Genomic DNA, 24,926 nt, shown 5'->3' on the forward strand with positions numbered 1-24,926 from the left:
CGATAAAATGTGGTTTCTTTGCCTAATGGCCATGAAATTAAATAGTGTAGCGCTAAAAAGATATAAAGAACAGGTTGCACTTTGTTTGGGTATAAACTGCTTTTAATGCTCTGCTGCCAAGCTCAATGTATCAGCGCTGGGTACATCCCCTCTACCCCCCAACCCTCCCATGGTGCATGGACTGATCTATGCAGTTTCTGTCATTGCTCTTACTCTTTTGTATTCCATGTCTGTGTTTTGATTTCCAGAAAAATACATTACTGTTTTTGATATTGAAACACGTTGGGGCCCCCCCCCCCCTTTTGAAGCATCTTCTAACGTGAAAGAGCAGGTGTTGTTTGACGGTGTGGTTTTATTTCAGATAACGACTGCGGGGACAACAGCGACGAGGCCGGCTGCAGTCATTCCTGCTCCAGCGCTCAGTTCAAGTGTAACAGCGGCCGATGCATCCCAGATTACTGGACCTGTGATGGAGATAACGACTGTGGGGACTACAGCGACGAGACCCACGCTAACTGCACCAACCAAGGTCAGTACCCTTCACAGTAATCTTAAAGTAGATTGTTGTTGGTGAGAGAGAAAGGTTGTAAAATTGGAATCGTACGACTAGATCAAACCGCTGTGCATACATGTTGCTAAAGGCTGAAATTTTACAGCAATGTCATTTAAACATAACTAAGATTTGTAGTTCTTCAGTGTTTTGCAACCCTTCTTCTTTTCGTGAATCACCAGCACACTGCCAATAATCACTGACGTTTGTAATAAAACAGCTGATTCTGCCGTTGCTGCCCTGCCAAGTTTTTCTTCCGTTTTCACATCACCTTTTATTTTTTTTTCTGATGTCAAGATGAAGAGGATTTATCTAGTAGAACACTGATCTTTGCGTGTTTACACCTCTACACTGGCTCTTCAAAGCTGCCCCCACAGGCTGCTTTGCCCCTTTTGTTGACTTCCATCGGTCGTTGTCAGGGCGCGCCTCTGCAGGATGATGTAATTAAGACCTAAATAACGGAAATGTTACCTGGTGTGTTTTAACGTTGCATTAAACCAAGAAACAGGCGAAGCTAAATGCCTGTTCCTAATGGTTAAATGACATTGTGAGCCAGGATAAGAGGAGGAAAGAATAGCTTGGGCGTGAAGACATGAGATGCTTGGAGGGGTGTTTGAAGACTTATCTTTATCTGCCACCTACACTGCGCCTCAGCCCGAAGGCTACAGCTCCTGTCACTGGCGCTTTTACCTTTTTTAAAAGAAAGAATAGCTGATTGGAAAGTTAATGCCAACATTTAACACAGCTACTAATAATTTATGCTAATGGATTTCTGCTGATACTGCCCTGTTTCCTGGTCCGCCTCAGGTGTGTAACCCACACATGACATGAAAGTGCAATAGGAGGCTGAGGAAAATGCTCCATGCAGAGAGAGCGAAAGAGATATGGCTCACCAAGAAGTGGGCAAGGGTGCTTATTTTTAGTTATATCCAACACTAAAAGCCAAAGTTAAGAAACCCACAAAGAAAAGTGCCACTCGTATTTATTGCGCGCAACTGTGGCCGGCGGTTGCTCTCATGTTGGTTGGGTTGTTGCATCACTGCTGTGTTCCATCATGTCCACTTTAAACCTGATGTTCTACCCCCACCTAATTTTACCTGCTGTTTATTGATTCATTTTTAAGATATTTAATTTAACCACTGGGCCAAGATGAGTCATTCTTCATAGGAGTAAATGCTCTAAGCTCTTTTTTTCTTTTTTAGTCTTTACTTTATGTTGCTGTGACAAAGAAGGAAGATTTTAGTGGACTTTGACAATTCTTCAGAGCCCTCAGGATTAAGGAGGTTATTAACCAAAATTCCATAGAATATTTTTGGTTTTTGCTTTTTTTCCAGCCATTTTTAGGTTTAAATAGGTTCATTTATAGCAAGTATTTATGTTACTGTAGGCCCCTAGCAGTCTCAGTGGCTGTGTGGTATAAATCTAATGGATATCACCACTGACACTTACTCTCACTTGTAGTTTAAAGTCACCAACACCTATTCTGGACCTTTTCTCTTGATACACTGCACCACAGTAATTAGTGATGCTTGTCTTCAGGGCAAGTGTTCAAACCAAAACATAAATGATTCATTGTCAGCTGGCGTTGATGATTAAACAATGACCTTCTGTATGCATACTCAAAGTCAGACTCTCCTGTTGCCAAGACTTGTTGCCATCCTATATTCTAACAGCTCATTAGATATTGTTTTCAAAACAGTACATTTGCACAAGGCAGTTTTGATCAATGTGCGGGACAATTGAAACCAATGTCATTGTAAAGGTATTTATCATTTCTCTCCCCGCAGCCACTCGTCCTCCAGGAGGCTGTCACACAGATGAGTTCCAGTGTCGAATGGACGGCCTCTGCATCCCCTTGCGTTGGCGCTGTGATGGCGACTCTGATTGCATGGACCTGAGCGATGAGAAGAACTGTGAGGGTGTCACGCACATGTGTGACCCAGCGGTCAAGTTTGGCTGCAGGGACTCTGGTGGGAAGCCGACCACACAACAAATTAAGGTTGAAAAAATACAAGTTGTTTTTTTTTTTTTTAAGTGACCCTGTCTGGTGTCTGCAGCACGCTGTATCAGCAAAGCCTGGATGTGTGACGGCGACAGTGACTGTGAGGACAACTCTGACGAGGACAACTGTGAGGCGCTGGTGTGTAAACTCTCTCACCATGTGTGTGCCAATGACTCCACCATCTGCCTGCCTGCAGAGAAACTTTGTGATGGCACTGATGACTGTCCAGATGGCTCTGATGAGAAGCTCTGTGGTAAGACAACAGGACTCAGGCTGTGTCTCAGTACAGGAAATGCCAAATCTCTGTATCTGAGATCATGTCTTCAGTAGCTAGTCCTTGCGTCAATCATCTCATGGTTTTTCCTCCTTTTTACAGATCTGTGTTCACTGGACAATGGCGACTGCAGCCATAACTGCACAGTGGCCCCTGGTGAGGGTGTGATTTGTTCCTGTCCGCTGGGCATGGAGTTAGGCCCTGATAACAAGACCTGTCAGATCCAGAGCTTCTGTGCCAAACACCTTAAGTGCAGTCAGCGTTGCGAGCAGGACAAGTTCAGTGTGAAATGCTCGTGTTACGAAGGCTGGGAACTGGAACCTGACATGGAGAACTGCAAAAGCACAAGTAAGCATCGAGGGAAATAAAACAGGAGGTCAAGATGGCGGGTACAATGAGTGTCTTGGACGTTGAAAGACATCAGTTTTTACACTTGACTGATGAAAACCGTACAAAAAAGGAGCAAGAGAGAAGCGGCTTCGCTCTAGGCCGTTTCAGATTGCAGCGTGGAGGAGGGTGATGTGGGTTTGGGATCAAGCAAAAGAGAGGCTCAAGCAGGAAACTTTGTGGTAGGGAAGACTGTCTGTGCCAAAATGTAATACTTATTTGCACAATACTGCATTTGAGACAGGAGGGAGGAGCTTAAAATTCCTGTTTGTCCAAGAATATGATGAAGGTTAAAGGGTTCACAAGAAAAAGAAACAAGAAAACAAAGACAGGCACTTTGAATTTGAATTAATAAAATAGTCTCTAATATTTAAGTTTAAGAGTAGAACAGAACAGTAGATATGCTCTCTGCTGAAGTCAGCGAGATGCGGAAAACAAAAACTACTCATTCACATTAAATCATGTGTTGGACTTTATAGTCCACATAAAGAATAAAGTCCTCTTCCTCTAGCAGCTAGCCAATGAAGAAACCTGAATTTATGATTCTGCTCTTGGCTGCCAAGACCCTGCCTGTCTGACTGCCTGTCTGTGCAGATAATTCCTGTCTTTTTTACACTGTTCTTTAATTACCCAGGATTAGAGCTACTTTCAACCCAGCGCCACTTTCACTGGACATGTTACACTGCAGTGAAACATAGCTGTGGTGATGCCTGTGCTGTGGAGCAGAGTTTGCTCTGTGCAGTATTTTGAGTTACAGTCCAAAGTGGTCAAGCGAAAGTCTTAACCATCTGGTCAATTTTTTTCCTTTTTTTTTTTTTTTTTTTTTATAAAATGTACCCTTGATCTTCCCTCTCCATTTCCACAGATCCCTTTAAACCCTTTATCATTTTCTCAAACCGCCATGAGATCCGCCGCATTGATCTCAATAAGGGAGAGTTCAGTGTGTTGGTGCCTGGTTTGAGGAACACTATTGCCCTGGACTTTCATCTTAGCCAGAGCGCCCTCTATTGGACTGATGTGGTAGAGGATAAGATCTACCGTGGGAAGCTGTCTGAGAATGGGGGTGAGTATTTGCAATGTGCTTTAGCAACTTGTTTGTGTCATTTGCTTTGCCTCTCTGGGGTTGGATTAGTTTCTATTTATATTTGTGTATAAGAAAACTCCGTCAAACAAGGTGAAGACAGACATTCTGTGTGCGTGTCAGCATTTGCTCTCTCATTCAGTAAAATATGCAGGACAGAGTGTCAAGTCGAATCACGGTTTTACTGGATTAGAAGTTTTTTTATGATTCATTACATTTTAATCTTTAAATGCGGTACGGTACTCTGGTGGAATTTAATTGAAGTTCTGACAATTTCCGACATTATGAGGCTGCGGAGAAATCGAGACTTTGCAGTAAAAACGGAACCTCTGCATCTGTTGTGTGTGTGTTGTGTGTATGTGTGTATGTGTGCACTGCTACTGCTACTTTGTTGACAGAAAATCAGATGAAGCATTATAAAGTTTTAAGCAGGCGATCACAACCAGTTGGCATTGCAAACAATGTTATTAATCGCAGCAATGATTAGTATCTCATATTGATAAAAGTACTAGTTCTTTAGTATAGCAGTTGTACATATATAGTATGCATGTATTTATTAGTGCACCATTTGCTTTATCTACATTAAGGATACTAGTAGAGATACTGTATGGTGTGTGTTGGCGTTGCTTCAGACAGGATTATCTCTCCTCTGAAATTGTTAGATACGTCCCTCTGATGAGGAACCAACTAGATTCATTCATTTTGAAGGTCCATTCACAACCCTCCTGAGCCACTACTGTATTGATTGATGGTGTAATTACGTTTTGTTGGCTTTGAATACAAAGCTTGATTGCATTATATAACTTGTCTGAAGCAAAGCAGATCAGGGTTTTAGGCTCCAGTACAACCTGAAGGTCTACACATAGAAATTCTGTGTAAATTGATTAAGAAACCAAGGCTACCAGTTGGAATGTTTAATTTAACAAGCAGCAAGATTAGAAATGGTTTCCTTTTTGTTATTTTAGGAAAGGCTGTTGCCAAATGACGTACTGCTGTCTTGACTGGACACTGTTTTAGATAAGTTCCAGTCTGGTTTCCATCACAAGTTTTCCATTAAAACAGCCTAGCACATTGTCTCCACAGACATATGATATCTTCTAATTTTGGTTTATGCCCTGTTTTGTTGTTGCTGGATATTAGTGCAACTTTTAACAATGTGGACACCAGAATTGTGGCTAAAAGGCAGGTCTGAAACTGATGCTCTTTCCTCTGGTGTTCCTCAGAGTTCTGTGTTAGGTCCTACAATATTTGCTTTAGTTTTACTTTCATTCTATCTTTTATTTCCTTTGTTTTTACTCTGTGTGTTTAACTTGACTTCTGGTGAAAGCTGTCTTTGAGAGCTGCTATACTAGATAATTGTATTATTATGATGATTATTTATAAGATCAATACAAAATTTTTTACCATGATGCCACAATGAAGGAAGAACAGGTGGATGTAATGACAGACGAACAGATGATTTAACATATTAAGCAAAATAAGTTGTTGACAATTTCTTTTTTAAATCCATCTTTGTAGCTTTGACCAGCTTTGATGTGGTAATCCAGTATGGACTGGCTACCCCTGAGGGTCTGGCAGTGGACTGGATAGCAGGAAACATTTACTGGGTAGAAAGCAATCTGGATCAGATTGAGGTGGCCAAGTTAGACGGAACCATGAGGACCACCCTGCTGGCTGGAGACGTTGAGCACCCTCGTGCTATTGCCTTAGACCCCCGTGATGGGTAATGTCAGCACTACATACGGAATAAGCAACCTCTTTCTCTGGTTCTCCTGTCTTCACATGCAAATCCTTAACTTTCTGTACCTTAATAATACAGAAAGATGAGATTTCTAACTATATACCCATATTGTGCCATAACATTGTAGGATCCTCTTCTGGACAGACTGGGATGCTAGTTTACCAAGGATTGAAGCTGCATCCATGAGTGGAGAAGGCAGGAAAACCATCCACAAGGAAACTGGCAATGGAGGCTGGCCAAATGGACTCACTGTGGATTATTTAGAGCGCCGCATCCTCTGGATTGATGCAAGGTGAAACAGAGCAGGACACAAAATTCATACTGTTGTTTGGAACACACATATTATCATTATATAACCTTATTATTTTATCATATGCAGGTCTGATGCCATTTATTCAGCCAAATATGATGGCTCGGGGCTGATCGAGGTACTGAGGGGCCATGAGTATCTGTCCCATCCCTTTGCTGTCACCATGTATGGTGGAGAGGTGTACTGGACGGACTGGAGGACCAACACTCTGGCAAAGGCAAACAAGTGGACTGGTAGCAATGTTACTGTGGTCCAGAGAACCAACACGCAACCTTTTGACCTGCAGGTCTACCATCCATCCAGACAGCCACAGGGTGAGGCACCTGATTAAAAAGCTGAAGTCAGTTAGATTCAGATATATGACAAATGGTGAAAAGGTCCAAGAAAAGAGTGCTATTTTTCCAAAAGACAAACACTTGTGATTCCTTAAAAATACCACTTCCTCTGCAGCTCCAAACCCATGTGCAGCCAAAGATGGCAAAGATCCCTGCTCTCATCTATGTCTCATCAACTACAACCAGACCTTCTCCTGTGCCTGCCCTCACCTCATGAAGCTCGGCCCTGACAAACGCACTTGCTACGGTGAGCATTAGCACACATGGATAACCGCTCCACTTTTTGACTTCCCTCTAAGCATGCGTGTAATATCCTACTTGCTCGCTATTGAAAGCAGAGTGTTATCAGTGTCCTTTCTGTTCATCGTTGTTTGTATGCTAGAGAAATAGAGATAGAAATTTATTTCATTTTGAGGTACCACTGCAGGTTTGGTGCCCATCAAAGTGTCTATCCAAGAAAGTGAGTGTTTATTCAGTGTGAGTTTAGTATTCAGGGCAGGAATATCTATTATATTCAGGGGTAATGGAATGGAGAGCCCCATTTGGTCTGATGCTGGCATCAGACACAACCCTCAACGTCCACCACCTTGTCTGGGCAGGCTGATACAGCCTGACACTGTTATTACTCTCCTTCTCTCTCTTTCGCTTTCCCTCTTTTCTTGTCCGTCATTTAAGCTGCACACATTTAAATGATGATAGGACTGTTGAGACCAATACAACTGTAATCTATCTACACTGATTGAATTCATTTGCGTTGTCACGACAGCGCTATTGAGTCAGCCGGCCAGACACAATCATTAGATGCAATTGGATTAACTGTTTGTTCAAGTGGCAGCAGTAATGTGCCCATCTGTTCTGCAACCACCTATCCTGAAAGTCAGTCAGTGGACTCACTCATGGATTTGACTTTTTTTTTTTTTTTTTTTTAACTTGAACCTGCGTTTGCAGAGTCTCGTCAGTTCCTGCTGTATGCTCGCCAGATTGAGATTCGAGGGGTGGACATTGATAATCCATACTACAACTACATCATCTCCTTCACTGTGCCGGACATCGACAACGTTACTGTGGTGGACTACGACGCTATGGAGCACCGTATCTACTGGTCAGACGTCCGCACCCAGACCATCAAGAGAGCTTTCATTAATGGGACTGGAGTTGAGACTGTGGTCTCTGCTGGTATGAAGGCAGTCTGAATACACATTATACCAATGACTTCCACATCTATGAAAAGAGGGAGACTGGTTCGTACTTGAATTCTCTAGAAAAAAGGAGAAAGGCAACTGATTTCATGTCAGAATTATCATGAAATACATTTATATTTTACCCTCTGTGGATTTCAAATGTTTAAATTTAATCTAACAATCAAGTGACTATCAGGAGACCAGATGAAACCATCTGTGTTTTGCAAGTTCAGAAGTTGAATTCTGCAGCTTCGTCTCGATCATCTTTCATTTTAGACCATGAGGGGGTGAAGTACTTGCCTTGACAAACAAGCTCCTTCAGCCAGAGAGAATAACAAAATCTGACGCTGTCACATCCCAGATCCAGTCGGGCGACAATGGCTATTCCGCCAAGAAACTCCACGAGTGAATCCTCCTATTATTGTTCGATTCATTGACGTTATTGTGTCTATCGTCTATCAATTACTGTGTTATTGACTCTTGTTGTTTCAAGAGACACCTTTTACTATTCTGTTTTGCCACCACTGTCATCAACTACAAGAGCCAATCAGGAGCTGCATCACTATTGGGTGGCAGAGAAGAGTTAGAATCCAATAACTTTCTAATTCCTCACAGTGGTTCTAGACAGGACAGGATCCAGATGTTGCTTCAGCGTTTAACTCTTGTGGGGGGGGGCAATGTTGTTATCACTGTCTTCTATTAATCAATCATTTGTGGATTTGTCAATTTAGCTCAAAGGCACACTTGAATTTCTGGCTCTAACTAAAAAGATTGTTTCATGCTTTTGTGTGTGCGCGCGCGCGTGTGTGTGTATTCATCTTTAGATCTGCCGAACGCTCATGGTCTTGCGGTGGACTGGGTGTCCAGGAACCTGTTCTGGACTAGTTATGACGCCAATAAGAAACAGATTAATGTTGCCAGACTGGACGGCTCCTTCAAAAATGCTGTCATCCAGGGTCTGGACAAACCACACGGACTAGTGCTGCATCCAATTCTGGGGTTGGTAGCACACACGCACGCACACACACACACACTCATACACACACACACACACACACACACACACACAAGCCATAAAGCTGTCACACTCAGGCAGAATTGAGATGGCAGAAATTACTCTCTCAGACACCCTCCAGATTTAACCTTTCACCTTAAGACACACACACACACACATATACACACACACATATATACACACACACACACACACACACGCTGGCACTGTCTGGCTGTCAAGCTGGCCTCTGACTGCGGTCCACAATGACAGACAGGGTAGTTTGAAATAGGTGGTTACTAACCTCTCACTGTTTCTTCACTCAGGAAGTGGTTTGTGTCATTCCCCTCCTTTGTCGCTCTCTCCGTCTAGCTCCATTCTTAAAAGATACCTTTTGTGCTCAGATATGAGGACTATATTTACAGCCAGATGCTTTCAGTCGCTATTTCTGTGTCATTGTTTATTTCCAATCCCATCGTCTCCTCCTGTCCATTTTTCCCTTCCATCTTTCCTCTCGAAACCTTATCCCCCTGAGCTCCCCAAACAAATCTTCTCCTCTTACGCTCAGAGCGGAGCAGAGGAGAGCAGACCATCTGTATTTATATATTTGGTTTTTGTCCTGCAGGAATATGTGTCCTTTTGATTACTTGAGATGGATGAAGAAACGATACGCTACCTTCTCTTTTTGTGTGTACTCCTTCCTCTCTTTGTGAGACTTAGCTTACTTAAGTAGAGGAATGTTTCCGATGTGAGCATTGTTGGCATTGGGGGAAAATGAGAAGCAGATGCTGGTTGCATATGGCGGGACTGTGTCCTCTTTCTGGCACACAGACACACTGCCCAGAATGCATCCTTGAGTGGGTTGAGAAGGGACAAACGCGGTATGTGTGTATATGCAAATATGCAATATTCCTGTAAATTCTTGGGACAATTTATTTAGAGGCATGTTAACAAACTAATGAAGTGAGTGTTGGAAGCAGTTGAAAGTTGCCATCCTCGCCAGAGCCAAACAAAAAGATGAACACCCTCCTCTGTCTGTGCAGTAGGAAACTAACACTGGCAGTTAGCTAGCTTAGCATAATGAATGGTAGTGGGTGGGAAGGGTTAGCGTACTTCCATCAAAAGCAATCAAATAGATCAAGTTCAGGATTCGAGTTTTTCCAGAAGTCATTGTCCTCAACCTCTTTTACGAAGTCATCGTAATTAAATGACAAGTGCGTCAAATCACCACACTTAACGGGTTTGTCAAGAAAGTATTTCTGACTATTTGTCTCATTCTCATTCTACACTTACAATGTCTCATAATTATTTCATATGTGGAACCCTACTTACATTAAAACAAGTTTTGGAAGAAAGTGCATTTGACAACTTCAAACAAAGGTATGCTAACATTCTAACATTTCCCAGCAATTTCTTCTCCACAACCATTCATTGCATGAAGCTAATTAGCGGTCACCCTCTCTTTGGGGGTGTCGCTTCCCAAACACACACACACACACACAGGATCTATCTTCTTGTCCGTCTCCGGTGGAGGCCGGCAAATGAGTTCACCTCCCCAAAAACTGTGTGTCTACACACACGAAGCACTGCAAAACTAGATATCTAAATGTTTCTGCATGTACTTAAGGAGTGCTGCGCACAGACCTTGTAGAAAAAGAAGTGGGTCTTTGAGTGTGTGTGGTGTGAAACAGTGAGGGAGTGAATTTACAGTATCACACTGAAATAGATTTTTAGAGTCTCGACCCTCCCTTTTGCCAGCTCAGCTATATTTCTGCTCCAGTCAAACTCCACCAGCCCCTGCTTTAAAATATTGATCTTTATTGGACTTGAAATTGAAAAAGACGCCTGTATTTGATGAAAACCCTGCCAGTTAAGTCCCATACAGCATGTTGGTCATAAATTCACTTTATCAAGTTGCCCTGTTGAGCCTCCTTCATGACATAGTCTAATTCACACATTTGTTCTCACACAGGGCGGCACGGTGGTGCCGTTGTTAGCACTGTGGCCTCACAGCAAAATGGTTCCGAGTTTGAGTCCCAGCTCGGGCACAGGGTTTTTTTGTGTGTAGTTTGCATGTTCTCCCTGTTCCTGTGTGGTTCTCTCTGGTACTCCAGCTTCCTCCCACAGTCCAAAGACATCAAGAGGGGACGAGGCTGATTGATACTCTAAATTGACTGTAGGTGTGACTGTGAGTGTGAATGGTTGTCTGTCTCTATGTGTTGGCCCTGCGATGGATTGGTGATCCGTCCAGGGTGAACCCTGTCTCTCGCCCAAAGGCTGCTGGCTAGGCTCCAGCCCCCCATGACCCTTAACAGGATAAGTGGTAGAAAATGGAGGTATAGATGAATGGATGTTCTCACCCACTGGAGGATCTTTTTAGCTTTCAATTTAGTCTTATACTTAGGAAGCAAAGCCTGATGGCTGTTTATAACTCTGACATCTATTGTGAACCTTTCGTAACATTAAAGTGTTTGCGAGTCCGGGTGATTGATAGTTACAAGGCCCTTGGGAGCCATTGTTCTTCTCTCTGTTAAGAGATGTTTCAGAACTGACAATAGTTGGTCCCGTCTAAAACACGACTGCAAGTCTGGCACACAAGCACGTGAGCCAGAAGAGACATTAGGACATCAAGCTTTAAAACCTCCACATAGAGTGAGGGTCCTTGGGTTGCACACTGGTTATTCAGTTTTATAACAAAAAAAAGTTTTTTTTCTGCCAACATTTGGGTTATCTAAGGTTGAGCAACTAGTGGAATGTGAACCGTGCAGTCTCTGTGAAAGACTGTAGGCCTTTATAAATGAATTTGATGAAAATATAGTAACTCAGGAAGGCAAAGTAATTATTTGTTGTCATAATGAAGTTTGTTTTGGGAGGTTTTGTCAGTGTTTGGTTGATATGCTGAAAACAAATCTGAGCTTAAAATCTCTCCTTTGCCTCCCTCAGGAAGCTTTACTGGACAGATGGTGACAACATCAGCATGGCCAACACAGACGGCAGCAACCGCAGCGTCCTGTTCACCAACCAGAAAGGCCCTGTTGGCGAGTGACATACAGCATGAGAGGCAGCACTCCCTCAAGACAGGGCATGTCATTACTCTGAAGCTCTGTATTTGTTTTCCAGGTCTCTCCATTGACTTTGACACTGAGCAGCTTTACTGGATCAGCTCAGGAAATAGCACCATCAACCGCTGCAAACTGGATGGTTCCGGACTTGAGGTACTCGAGGGAGTCAAAGGCAAGCTCACCAAGGCCACAGCTCTGGCTATCATGGGTAGGTCTCCAGAAAATGTTCCTCATTCCATCATGTTTTGTTTTTGTTAGGGTTTTTTTTCTGTTTGCAGAAGCTTTTCAGGCACCTTTGATGAAGTTTTAAGAGCTACTTCTAATGTGAGATATAGTTCTGATGTTTCATCCTGTTTTGAATCCTTTAGGAGATAAGTTGTGGTGGGCGGACCAAGGAACCGACCAGATAGGAACCTGCGACAAGGAGGACGGTGGCAACTGGAAAGTCCTGAGGAACAGCACATCCCCGATGATGCACATGAAAATCTACAATGAAACTGTGCAGAAAGGTGCAGGACTGCTGGCCGCGTGCTTTCTCTGTCATAGCTCTTCGAAAATGGTTACAATACTTGTTAAAAAAAAAAACGAAACACCAAAAAACGCGTGCACAGAATACTCATTTCTTTGTTTATCAAGGCACTCGCATATCTGTTTATGTCTAAGCTATTCCCTTTTGATTTGTTGTGTTTGTTTACACTCATGCTTTTGTGTTTCTAGGCACCAATCTCTGCAGTAATAACAACGGTGACTGCTCCCAGCTGTGTCTCCCCACCTCCCCAACCACCAGGGCCTGCATGTGTACAGCAGGATACAGCCTACGCAGGGGCCAGCAGTCTTGCGAGGGTGCGGAACATAAGAACTTTTTCATGATTCAGCCACGTTGAGGGAGAAATCAATAGTCATGATAATGGTAACGGTGAGAAGCAGTCTGCATTTCTAAAAGGGTCAAAACTATGTTTGCTGTAGGTGTTGGATCTTTCCTGCTGTACTCTGTACACGAGGGTATACGAGGTATTCCTCTGGACCCAGCAGACAAGTCTGATGCTCTGGTACCAGTGTCAGGTACTTCCCTGGCTGTGGGCATCGATTTTCATGCCGGTAAGAAAAACACGTGTTGTTTCAAATGATTAATGAATAAGTATAATCCCGTCAAAAACCCACAGAAAGATTCCATCCCATAAGTGGATAATTTGTCCTCACTGGTTTTCACAGACAATGACACAATTTACTGGGTGGATATGGGCCTGAGCACCATCAGCAGGGCCAAGAGGGACCAGACCTGGAGGGAAGATATCATCACTAATGGCATCGGCAGGGTGGAGGGAATAGCTGTTGACTGGATAGCAGGTAAGAGATGACTCGCACCCAGAGAGAAGGCCATAGTCATGATGATCCTAACCTAAATCACTCACAGTCACTTTTCTGTCTGCACAACAGGTGTGTGTGTGTGTGTGTGTGTGTGTGTGTGTGTGTGTGTGTGTGTGTGTGTGTGTGTGGTGGGGGGTGTATTCTACTTTACTGTATCTACAAGTTTTGGAATCTTTTGGCCTTTTTTTTTTTTTTTGGAAAACTTTATCAATTTACAGTCTTTTTTTCAGTATCATTTGGAGTTGTTGTTGTACTACTCTCTTTAGCCACAGGAGGTTTGAGGAGCGCCGCTTCTAAATGTACAAAATCGGACTGCAATCATCTGTGTTTATTTTCAAGAGGCTTTTGTCAGAAAACAGATTCCAAAAAATCTTATATAAAACCTGAAGTTTTTTTGGTTTCAGAACAATCGATCCAAATGAGTTCAGTCCAGTCTGAGAATGTTCAGTATGTTAAGCGGGTCCATAGGGAATGGAATGGGGGGGGGGAAAAACAACAAAACATCCTCAATAGAACTCCGACTCTGTGATTCACCATGGCAACGGGTAAACAGCACAACGGTTCTGGTCTGAGGGTTAGAGTTTGTTGAACCTTCTCTGTGCAACAGGCCCTCTGGAAGAAAACATGAATGATTTGAATCCTATTGATACACATTTTAATGGTGTACTTCAGCCTCTTGTGGCTGAAATGAGAATTACAACAAACAGGGAAAAAAATGATCCTGACAGAAAAATAATCACCTGCCAACACCATTTTTTTCACTTTTTCTTTTCACAGACAACGCTTCATCTGACGCGATAAACACTGGAGGAAAACGAATTTAGATCCGAAAATAAATTAGATGACTTTTCTTTTCCCTTGTTTGCCTCTTAGGGTATCTGGAGACTTGGAATCCAAACCAATTAAACAAAGTGATAAAGATTAATTGAAAGCTTTGAGTATAAGTTACTGTATTATTACCAAGATTATTACAAAGACAATTGAGCAACATTAACACAAACACAGAAGTAGCATCTAGGGATCTCAAGGTGACCCAAGGTGAACGTCATCCACTGTCGTTCGTATCCCAACCGTCTGTTGCCTCAGACGTTTCATTTGGAGGCTTTGGTGTTGCTATTCAGAAGCATTCTTGTTCCTCTTCTTTCCTCTACAGGAAACATGTACTGGACCGACCAAGGCTTTGATGTGATTGAGGTGGCCAGGCTGAATGGCTCCTTCCGTTATGTGGTGATCTCCCAGGGTTTGGATAAGCCTCGTGCCATCACTGTCCACCCTGAGAGAGGGTGAGAAGAAACTGTGCTGGGTGTAACACCGATGGTTTCTGTTGTCTTCAGCCTGTGTGGTAATTTCTTTTTTTTTGGCCTTGGTGTGTGTGTGTGTGTGTGTGTGTGTGTGTGTGTGTGTGTGTGTGTGTGTGTGTGTGTGTGTGTGTGTGTGTGTGTGTGTAGCTACTTGTTCTGGACTGAGTGGGGCCAGTACCCTCGTATCGAACGCTCCCGCCTGGATGGCTCTCAGAGGGCTGTTCTGGTCAACGTCAGTATCAGCTGGCCCAACGGAATCTCCATTGACTACGAGGTACAGTCCCACAAATCATTTCACCTATAGATCTCAGCAATAGAACTCTATGTTGTGACATCATCATAACCTCTGTGGACACGTAGGAGGGTATGCTGTATTGGTGTGATGCACGCACGGACAAAATTGAACGCATCAACTTGGAGACAGGAGAGAACAGGGAGGTGGTGCTGGCGAACAACAACATGGACATGTTCTCTGTGTCGGTGTTTGAGAGCTACATCTACTGGAGTGACAGGTCAGACACACCCCCTCCTTATCCTCAACTCCTGATTATTTTCTTGTGGTGTTCAGCCATATTTGCTTATTCCAGTGTTTCATCTGTCTGCTTTCATTCAGGACACATGCCAACGGCTCGATTAAGAGAGGGAGTAAAGACAACGCCACCGACTCTGTGTCTCTGAGGACAGGTATCGGGGTACAGCTCAAAGACATCAAGGTCTTCAACAGGGCCAGACAGCAAGGTGAGCATCTGGGTGTTAAGTACTTCTAAAAAGGTCAGTTTTCATTCCCAGTATCTTTGCTGACATTGATGATTTTCTCGCAGGAACAAACGTGTGCAAAGTCAAGAACGGTGGCTGCCAGCAGCTGTGTCTCTACCGTGGCAACGGACAGCGGACATGTGCCTGTGCGCATGGCATGCTGGCTGAAGACGGGCGCAGCTGCCGGGACTACGATGGCTATTTGCTCTACTCGGAGCGCACTATACTCAAGAGTGTTCACCTGTCTGATGAAAACAACCTGAATGCTCCGATAAAACCATTTGAGGACCCTGAACACATGAAAAATGTCATTGCACTCACGTTTGATTACAGAGGAGGGGGAGGGAAGGGAGCGAACCGGATCTTCTTCAGCGATATCCACTTTGGCAACATCCAGCAGATCAGCGATGATGGATCGGACCGTAAGACAGTGGTAGAGAGTAAGTTTTCCCTTGTCTTTACTTTTATTTCCTAGTTTATCTACAGTGTACTTCTCCCTCAGGAACTGACCTGTGGAGCTGTAGTTGAGCTGTAAATATCTGAAATCAATCAATGAGAGCTCCTGTTTGGACAGACAAAAGCTTATAATCGTAAGTTGCAGTCACCAGGACATGACGTTTGGACGTTGAGAAGTCCAGAAAACCCCAAATATCATTCACCCTGCTGCGGTTTAACAAAATACAGGTGCACCATTATTGTTTTACCAAAGTGCATTTTCTTTAATCTGTTTTACAACACATGCATGATTCAAGATTATTCATGTGGAGCAGCTCCTCCCAGTGCATTTTGATCAACTAGCAGACGAGCGATTTGATCAGACTAGCAGTCGAGGTTGTTAGGAGTTAAAGATGTTAAATGTTTGGTCAAGTAGAAATTCCTCATCAGGGTTATGATGATTTAATTTTCCACGAAGTTTTCTGCAAAACCACTGAAAAATACTGTCATCCAGCAGCCTCGGCCTCGCTGGTTCTTTGCTCTCTCCTCTTGAAGAGCCTCAGTAGGTCCCGTCTGAGCTTTTGGGACATGAGCACATAGAGGATCGGGTTGACGACTGTAGACGAGGTAGCCATGAACCGTGCAAACACGCTGAACGGGCCGTAACGGGGTGAGGTGCCGGTGGCCCCTGATCTATTATCCTCCAGTAAGGCGAGTGTCAGTCCATAAGACGGGAGCCAGCATAGAGTAAAAGCCAGCACCAGCATCGCTGACGTCTGGGTTACTTTGCTGTGGTAGCGCTCAACTTGAGGGGCCCTGCCAGCCTGCCGACTCCTCCACAGGAACATGTAGATGTTGCCATACGCCACCGCGATGGTGACCAGTGGAAGCAAGAAGCCCACCAGGAAGTGAAATAGTCCATAGATAAGTTGGTCTCTGTGGGACAGGAAAGCAAAGCAAGTAAGGCCATCAGGGTCACGGTAAGGGGTTCCAACAGAGCGGAAAACCAGCTGGGGAGCAGCCAGGCAGCAGGCTGGGACCCAGAGAAACGCTGCAGCTATAGAGACCCGGCGAGGAGAGAGGAGGCCATAAGCTCTGGCTGGCTGCACCACAGTCAGGTAGCGTGACACGGCGAGCATGGCCAATGTGAAGACACTGGCTGAGGAGCAGGCAGATCCCAAGAAGCCCACCAGACGACACATGACATCCCCAAATGGCCAGTGTTGCATGGCTATGGCGACGGTGTGGAAGGGAAGCATGGAGAGCAGAAGCAGGTCTGCAGAGCTCAGAGCCAGCAGGAGGATGTCTGTCCCTGTGCCTGTCCTGGAGCGCTGCTGGGACTGTCCAGTACGTCTCCTACATAGAACAACCATCACCATGGTGTGCCCCCCCGCCCCCAGCACCAGAATCACTACATCTAATATTGGGACTAGGACCTGTTCCACATTTCCTGGCTCACTGTCACTGCTGTTCCCCAGCAAGTCCTCTGCACCTGAAGAGTTCTGCAGCAGCATTTTTCTTGAAGTCACACCCCCACTGTTACAGCACAGTTGGCTGGAGGATGGGTCAATACGGTCATAAAACTACTGCTGACACAAAGCACGGAAATCATTACTCACATTGCGGGTGACAATGGCTGTTTACTTGGAAATAACATCGCACACTTTTCCGATAATTTTCTTGAATAATCAAATTCACCACATTGGAAATCTGAACGTTGAATACGTCACACAGTCTGACGCTGTGAAGACAAATGGACATTCCACATATACGGTTTTATAGTTGTTAAAGCAGCTTTCTGTATTCTTGACATGAATCAAGCCATTCCACCGAACAAAATATCATCAGACCCCCCGTTTGCTCCTGTCAAGGGCGTCCAATTGTTGAAGGCTATCTGCCGTAGATTGTTTGATTCCTCGTTGCCTCGAAGCAGGCGGCCGCTCCACATGACGTCTCAGTTGGACCCCTCGCTCATCAACCCACAATCAGCCTCACTTCTCCCTCTGTTGATCCCTTGAGAAATGTCCTGGTAACAGATCAGGAAAAAGGGACGTGAGTGGCTTGACAGTCAGTCAGGGTGGATGAAGGCGAGTGAGCAGCCGGTGAACTCTGGACTGACTGTCACAGAGCAGGACAGAGATTGGCTGTTTTTTTTTTTCTCTAGGGGCGGTTCTAATCAGGCCAAACAAGCTTTTTTTTTCTCCCAGGGTTTCTAGTTCCTGCTCATTTTCCAAAAGGATGTGCACAATTTTTTTTTTTGTTGCAAAAGTGTTCTCTGTTAGAATGTTCACAGATATGCTAAATACACAAAGAGTGACAGAGTGAAATAGTGTGTGCCATCAGAAATCAGGGTAATTATTGACTCCTGGTCTGTTAGCACTTGACTGTTATCACCCCTATTTCAGATAACTGCCATAAAAGCTGATAAAAAGCAATAAATCCAGCTCTTTGCTATTTTTGAAAATAAGTGAAAATGTACTCGCATAGAGTCAGCAACAGTCTGAAGATAAGCAAGAATTTGAGTTGTTCGCTGTTGTAGATGTACAGCACAGTGCTAAAGAAAGAAGAAATGAGGGCAAATTGATTTCATGTTACTTCCCAACCATTCTTAAAGCATCGACTTATGACTGGGAGAAGCAGAGGCCTTCACTGGGCTCTCCAAGTGCTTCCTGTCCAGAGTTGCTCTGGGGATCCTAAGGTGTAGTGTTAAATGTCCCACCTGGTGGTCAACCTCGCTACGACTGACTGAGGTCATATCCTGGAAAAGGCGGCAGTAATCAGTAGAGCTTCACTCTTAGCAGCACCAAGGTGACTATTAACCAGTGTGAGGTTCTGGCATCAGTTGTCAAATTGACATACATGTGAGCATGTGTTGTTCCTCAGCAGCAGAGCAGCTGGGCTCTATTTGCCACCACTGTACTTTGTGTTCTTCCATCTTGGCTGACTCGTGTTTGTCCCCTGGCCTCTGTTCAGGCATGAAGCTCACAAGCTCAACCTCTTACTCATTTAAAGGCTGCAAGAGCACAAAAGTGACTTTTTACTTCTCATCTGTCGATGAGGTATTGCAATGGAAAGTAATACGCTTCTCGGCAACTATTATTGTGACCTTTATCGTGAGCTATTTCTTGGATAAAGCCTTGAATCTCAGTGTTGCTGGTCATTAATTCCCAGGTGTCTGTCATGGCCACACTTCCACACAGCCAGACAGTCCACATTATTGTATTTTAACATCACTCCAGAATGACATGCTTGTCGTTTGTCTCTTTTATCATTCTGTCCTTCTCCACTTGTCTCTTTACTTCTCTCTCTTGCTTTTATCTCTCTCTCTCCCCTCTGTCTTTTTTTTCTCTCTCCCCTCTGTCTCTCTCCCTCTCGCTCTCCCTGTCTCTGTCTTTCCCTCCCTCTTTCTCTCACTCTTTCTCTCTCTCTTTCTCTCTCTCTCCCTGTCTCTGTCTTTCCCTCCCTCTGTCTCTCTTTCTCTCTGTCTCTCTCCCTCTCTCTCTGTCTCTCTCCCTGTCTCTGTCTCTCTCTCCCTCTGTCTCTCTCTCTCTGTCGCTCTCTCATTCCTCTTTCCTTTTTCAGATGTGGGCTCAGTGGAGGGTTTGGCGTATCACAGAGGGTGGGATATGCTGTACTGGACCAGCTACACCACCTCCACCATCACACGCCACATGGTGGATCAGAGCCGTTGGGGTGCCGTTGACCGGCACACCGTGGTCACCATGTCAGGAGACGACCACCCAAGAGCTTTTGTCCTTGACGAGTGTCAGAGGTCTGAGTTATTTATATTTAATAAAGTATTAATCATCATTGTGTCTATATGTTTTCCACGTGAACGTCAATGATTTTCTTCACGCAGCCTGATGTTCTGGACCAACTGGAACGAGCAGTCTCCCAGTATCATGCGCGCCACGCTCACTGGCGCCAACGTCCTTGTGATCATTGGCACTGACATTCGAACCCCTAACGGCTTGGCCATCGATCACCGCGCTGAAAAACTTTACTTCTCTGACGCCACGCTCGACAAGATAGAACGCTGCGAATATGACGGCACCCAGCGCCATGTGAGAGCACACACACACACACACACACACACACATTATGACACATCATGAAAATATTTATACTTCAGTACGATGACCTCTTAGCAACTGTCGTTTTGTTTATTTTATCCAAAATGTTACATGATAGAAATTTCCTGCATGTGTGAGCTGGTGATTGTGGTTGTGGCTCCCCCTGCAGGTGGTGTTGAAGAATGAGCCGGTGCATCCGTTTGGCCTGGCTGTGTACGGAGAATACATCTTCTGGACAGACTGGGTGAGGAGGGCTGTGCTTAGGGCGGATAAATACACGGGAGGAGACATGAAGGTGCTGCGCGCTGATATTCCTCAGCAGCCCATGGGCATCGTTGCTGTGGCCAATGACACCAACAGCTGTGAGTGTTTGATGTTTGTTTGTTTGTGTGTGTGTGTGTGTGTGTGTGTGTGTGTGTGTGTGTGTGTGTTATGTCTATCCTCAAACAGTTGTCTTTTGGAGTGCATAATGTTTAAAAAGGGGCAATATTTTTATACACGCTACAAGGTTTCTTACCTCAGTGCAGCAATCCTGCTCACTGATTTACAACAATGCTCGTAAGGGAAGATTAAAAAGTGAACTATTTAACAAGTGTAGAAAAATATCCCCAAGGTTTTATTTTGTCCGGCTCTGATGATCTGTATTCTCCAAAGCCAGCTGTCACAAAACTCTTCCAGCTGAAGATCATCTGTGATATCAGCACATAAAGACTAGATCTACTGCCGTAGCTCCACGACTCACATTGAGTTATGCCTCAGTGGAGGTGAAGCATCACTACATTCTTCATACATGTCTGCCGATGTGGATGCACATGTAGGGGAATGTGTTGTGTTGTGGCTCATTCAGGCGTGTTTATCCGTGTAGATAACAGCCCCAAACATTCCTCATCTCTGCGTAGGTGAGTTCTCTCTGTGCCGCGTTAACAACGGAGGATGCCAGGACCTGTGTTTGCTGACGTCTGAAGGGCGGGTCAACTGCAGCTGTCGTGGAGACCGGAAACTTCTGGAAGACAACACCTGCATTGGTAACAGGAGCCATAGAAGAAGCTGAGAGTTGACACCATAATGTTCACGCTTAATTAAGCATTACTTAAACATAATTAGCCATTTATTAATGACCCTTCTTGTGATGTGAAGTAAGGAAAAACCTCCTGCACCACCTACAACCATGCCAGCCTCTCCTCGTGTTTTCATCCATCGTTGCTGTAACCTGAAACATCAACATCAAAACCATCAGGAAATGATGATAGTTACATGACTTAACTGTTAAGAAAGCATTACTAACAGTTAACTAGTAACCGTTATTAATATACCCCTGATGTAAAGTGGTACATCATATCCTGCAGGTTGTGATTTGCAGTATTGTTGAAGCATTTGTGATTCTCATTAACTTAATTTAAAGAAATAAATAAGGTTGACATTGGGATTTGATCAATTTGACCAAATGTGTTTTCTCTGCCTTTCAACTCTCAGCTCTGAACACGACGTGCAACAACATGGATGAGTTTGAGTGTGGAAACGGAGACTGTATTAACTACACTCTGACGTGCGATGGCATGGCCCACTGCAAGGACAAGTCTGATGAGAAACAGTCTTACTGTGGTGAGGGTTTTGTATTGATGAGGCGACTCAAACCTCTTGATGCACACTCTATTTGCATATTTAATTGGAGCCCATTTCCTTCCCAGCCAACCGCGTGTGTAAGAAGGGCTTTAGACGGTGTGTAAATGGCCGGTGTGTTGGCCATAACTCCTGGTGCAATGGACAGGACGACTGCGGAGACAACTCTGATGAGCTCTTCTGTAACAGTAAGCCAAGCTCGCTAATCAAACACGTTTTTAACAGTCTCGAATGACACTCTTACCCGTTTCTTCTCTTTGCGTGTCCGTCAGCCACTTTATGCACAGCTGAACAGTTCCAGTGCAGAGATGGAGGTTGTATCTCCAACTCCAGCAAGTGCAACCAGAAAGTGGACTGTGAGGACGCCAGCGATGAAATGAACTGCAGTAAGTTAGAATGACAGCCTGAATCACTGAGATAAATGTATAAATGAAATAGAAGCCGTGGTAAATCAGTGCTTCTCTCTTTGTTCAGCTGCCACAGACTGTTCCAGTTATTTCCGTCTGGGAGTGAAAGGAGTGACATTTCAGAAATGCGAGTTCACCACACTCTGCTATGCCCCGTCATGGCACTGCGATGGAGCTAATGACTGTGGAGATTTCTCTGATGAAAGAAACTGCCCAGGTTTTTTTTGTTTTGTTTTTCACACGAATGCTGTACATTTTCACAACAGTATGAAAGAAGTATTCTGGGAAAAGGTTATGAAGAATCTTCCAAATGGAAAAGAAACCAAAATAATGAATGTTTTTGTCCGTTAAATTGTGGTTGGGAAAGAAAATTCTCCCTGAAGAACATAAACAGTGGAAATGTAATTTCTCTTCTCTCTCTTAATGCTAATTTACTGTAATTCTATGATGCTTTCTTCCTCTTGCCTCTGCCAGGGAGCGGGAAAACAAAGTGTCCGCCGCCCTTCTTTGCCTGCCCAAGTGGACGTTGTATCCCTAAGAGCTGGACATGCGATAAGGAGAACGACTGTGAGAACGGTGCGGACGAGGCTCACTGTGGTAAGTCCACGCACACAAAACCAAACAGCGTCATTTTGATTTGGCTCTTGGATCTGTGATTGAAATATTCTTTCTGGTCCTTTAGATAAGTTCTGCTCAGCCTCGCAGTTTGAGTGTGGGAACCACCGCTGCATTCCCAACCGCTGGGTTTGCGACGGAGCCGATGACTGCGGTGACAGCACCGATGAGGACAGCAAGTGCAGTGAGTGTTGGGCATGAGCCTTTAGTGAAGACTAATACAACTGGTGCTAACTTGTCTAGTATGGAAACTCTTTTCATCCACCGACCTTTTCACCGTGTGATCATAAATGTCCTGAAGTGTTATGGAAAATCATGTATGCAATGATTTTGAATATCATTCCTGTTTTTGACAGATAGCTGGAACTGAAAATGTTTTGCTACCTTTTTCAATCACAGAAACAAAAACCTGCAGTCCCGAGGCCTTCCAGTGTCCTGGGTCTCATATGTGTATCCCTCAGCGTTGGAAGTGTGATGGAGACAAGGACTGTCCTGATGGGGCGGACGAGAGCGTCAAAGCCGGCTGCGGTGAGTGCAGATACAGTCAAAAGAAAAAATGACAACGAATGACATAAATCCGTTCTGCCCTCATTCACTCCCCAATTATGTTCATACCTCAGTCTTTAACAACACGTGTGACAGCAACGAGTTCATGTGCCAGAACCGACAATGTATCCCCAAGCACTTTGTGTGTGACCATGACAACGACTGCAGTGACGGCTCTGATGAGTCCCAGGAGTGTGGTGAGCTGATCCATAACCTGTCATTACAAGTTCTCGCTTTGATGGCTCCTTTTAAACAATTTGCTCAACTCTCTTTCACCCTCATGCTTGCTTTTATTTCGCTGCAGAATATCCAACATGTGGACCTAGTGAATTCCGCTGTGCTAACGGACGCTGCCTCATCCAGAGTTCATGGGAGTGTGATGGAGACTTTGACTGTCACGACCACTCAGATGAAGCCCCCAAGAATCCACGCTGCACTGGACCAGGTTTGAATTACTCAGCCACCTGGATTTAATTACGTCTAATACCAGGGATAATGTACATGATAATGGTTTCTTTGGAACAGCAGACTACTGAAAACATTCTGCATGGAACATATAGAAGGGACATATAAAAGTATATATAATACAAGAATACTTACAAGGATTATGATGACGGTCTATCATTCTCTGTTTGATAAATGGGGAGCACTCACATCAGATTAAGATGAATTTCCAGGGCCCTGAATCGACCCCAGTTTAAAATTTTCTCTTCTGTTTTTTCATGGTGTAACAGAGAAGAAATGCAATGACACAGCATATCTCTGCCACAATGGAAACTGCGTCAATGACACATTGCTCTGTGACCATAAGGACGACTGTGGCGACGGCTCCGACGAGCTGAATTGTTTTGTCAATGAATGTCTGAACAGCAAGCTGAGTGGCTGCTCGCAGCTCTGTGAGGATCTTAAAATAGGCTTCAAGGTAAGTGGACACGGTAAAACGGTGATGGGTGTGTGTAGGTGCCGTTGCTGTACCTGCCCTTCCTCCTTCACAGTGTCGATGCCACCCCGGCTTCCGTTTGAAAGATGATGGGAAGACATGTGTGGACATAGACGAGTGTACATCCACTTATCCCTGCACGCAGCGTTGCATTAACACACACGGCAGCTTCCACTGTCTTTGTGTGGAGGGTTTCCAGCTCAGCCCTGACAACCCCACCATATGCAAATCTACCTCTGGTAAGAAACACGACCAAGAATAATCACACAGGTAGTTAAAGTCAGTCAATTATAGAGTAATACTGTATAAGTAATACTGTGGTCCCTCTTATGCAGATGAAGAACCCTTCCTCATCTTTGCTAACCGCTACTATTTACGAAAGCTCAACTTGGATGGCACCAACTACACACTCCTCAAACAGGTGAGACCATGCAGACACACTATGTCCTTTGAAGTGTTTCAAAATTGTCACCATCCATTTTGGGAGGACTTTTATTGTCAGTTCAATGCAGCCCTTGTATTTGGACAGGGCTTGAACAACGCCGTGGCTCTGGACTTCGACTATCGCCAACAGATGATTTATTGGACAGATGTGACCACCCAGGGCAGCATGATCCGACGCATGCACATCAACGGCAGCGATGTTCAGGTCAGTGGACGATGACTCAGCATTATCAGACAAGTATGTCAACACATACAAGCACTGCTCTCAAAAATACTGACACGAACAACACGTACAGCTAAAACTGGACGCACGTAAACAATTAAATAGAAAGTGGCGCGACAGAGATTGTGCAAAAATGGGAACAAGTTTCTATTACTAACACTTGATGGGCTAATACTTTTCTTGCTCCACCCCTCCACAAGTTTAATGAAAATCAGCTTGGTACTTTTCCTGTAATCCTACAGGAAGGCAAATAGGCATGGAAATAAAACCTCCTTTGCAGA

The 24,926-nt window shown here is 44.3% G+C and overlaps 2 protein-coding genes across 9 annotated transcripts in view; one reads left to right on the forward strand and one right to left on the reverse strand.

Moving 5' to 3' along the window:
* Window positions 1-24,926, forward strand: part of LOC147267935 (low-density lipoprotein receptor-related protein 1-like) — a 156,853-nt gene that overhangs the window by 118,286 nt on the left and 13,641 nt on the right. For all 8 annotated transcript variants that reach the window (XR_015112086.1, XM_086199093.1, XM_086199094.1 and 5 more), the window contains 39 exons: window positions 362-529; window positions 2,338-2,520; window positions 2,608-2,805; window positions 2,929-3,174; window positions 4,079-4,276; window positions 5,813-6,017; window positions 6,163-6,327; window positions 6,415-6,659; window positions 6,796-6,927; window positions 7,629-7,856; window positions 8,686-8,860; window positions 11,799-11,893; window positions 11,976-12,125; window positions 12,286-12,426; window positions 12,635-12,760; window positions 12,884-13,015; window positions 13,130-13,264; window positions 14,439-14,568; window positions 14,734-14,860; window positions 14,947-15,098; window positions 15,200-15,324; window positions 15,408-15,782; window positions 19,360-19,549; window positions 19,637-19,841; window positions 20,020-20,212; window positions 20,750-20,875; window positions 21,324-21,452; window positions 21,539-21,658; window positions 21,743-21,856; window positions 21,945-22,094; window positions 22,352-22,474; window positions 22,560-22,676; window positions 22,892-23,020; window positions 23,113-23,235; window positions 23,343-23,483; window positions 23,773-23,960; window positions 24,034-24,217; window positions 24,314-24,399; window positions 24,508-24,627. Coding sequence is in view for 7 of the 8 variants with exons in the window: in XM_086199093.1 (XP_086055219.1) it covers window positions 362-529; window positions 2,338-2,520; window positions 2,608-2,805; window positions 2,929-3,174; window positions 4,079-4,276; window positions 5,813-6,017; window positions 6,163-6,327; window positions 6,415-6,659; window positions 6,796-6,927; window positions 7,629-7,856; window positions 8,686-8,860; window positions 11,799-11,893; window positions 11,976-12,125; window positions 12,286-12,426; window positions 12,635-12,760; window positions 12,884-13,015; window positions 13,130-13,264; window positions 14,439-14,568; window positions 14,734-14,860; window positions 14,947-15,098; window positions 15,200-15,324; window positions 15,408-15,782; window positions 19,360-19,549; window positions 19,637-19,841; window positions 20,020-20,212; window positions 20,750-20,875; window positions 21,324-21,452; window positions 21,539-21,658; window positions 21,743-21,856; window positions 21,945-22,094; window positions 22,352-22,474; window positions 22,560-22,676; window positions 22,892-23,020; window positions 23,113-23,235; window positions 23,343-23,483; window positions 23,773-23,960; window positions 24,034-24,217; window positions 24,314-24,399; window positions 24,508-24,627 (6,269 nt within the window). In the remaining variant the exon portion in view is untranslated. The remainder of the gene's footprint in view (window positions 1-361; window positions 530-2,337; window positions 2,521-2,607; window positions 2,806-2,928; window positions 3,175-4,078; window positions 4,277-5,812; window positions 6,018-6,162; window positions 6,328-6,414; window positions 6,660-6,795; window positions 6,928-7,628; window positions 7,857-8,685; window positions 8,861-11,798; window positions 11,894-11,975; window positions 12,126-12,285; window positions 12,427-12,634; window positions 12,761-12,883; window positions 13,016-13,129; window positions 13,265-14,438; window positions 14,569-14,733; window positions 14,861-14,946; window positions 15,099-15,199; window positions 15,325-15,407; window positions 15,783-19,359; window positions 19,550-19,636; window positions 19,842-20,019; window positions 20,213-20,749; window positions 20,876-21,323; window positions 21,453-21,538; window positions 21,659-21,742; window positions 21,857-21,944; window positions 22,095-22,351; window positions 22,475-22,559; window positions 22,677-22,891; window positions 23,021-23,112; window positions 23,236-23,342; window positions 23,484-23,772; window positions 23,961-24,033; window positions 24,218-24,313; window positions 24,400-24,507; window positions 24,628-24,926) is intronic.
* Window positions 16,089-17,838, reverse strand: LOC147267936 (somatostatin receptor type 5-like). Its single transcript, XM_086199116.1, has one exon. It carries the CDS (start codon window positions 17,289-17,291, stop codon window positions 16,284-16,286), a length of 1,008 nt encoding a protein of 335 aa, XP_086055242.1. The 5' UTR covers window positions 17,292-17,838; the 3' UTR covers window positions 16,089-16,283.

This window comes from Aulostomus chinensis, chromosome 3 (assembly GCF_037954235.1).
Source record: "Aulostomus chinensis isolate RoL2024-O1b breed Wild chromosome 3, RoL_Achi_v1.0, whole genome shotgun sequence".
NCBI classification, from domain to species: Eukaryota; Metazoa; Chordata; class Actinopteri; order Syngnathiformes; family Aulostomidae; genus Aulostomus; species Aulostomus chinensis.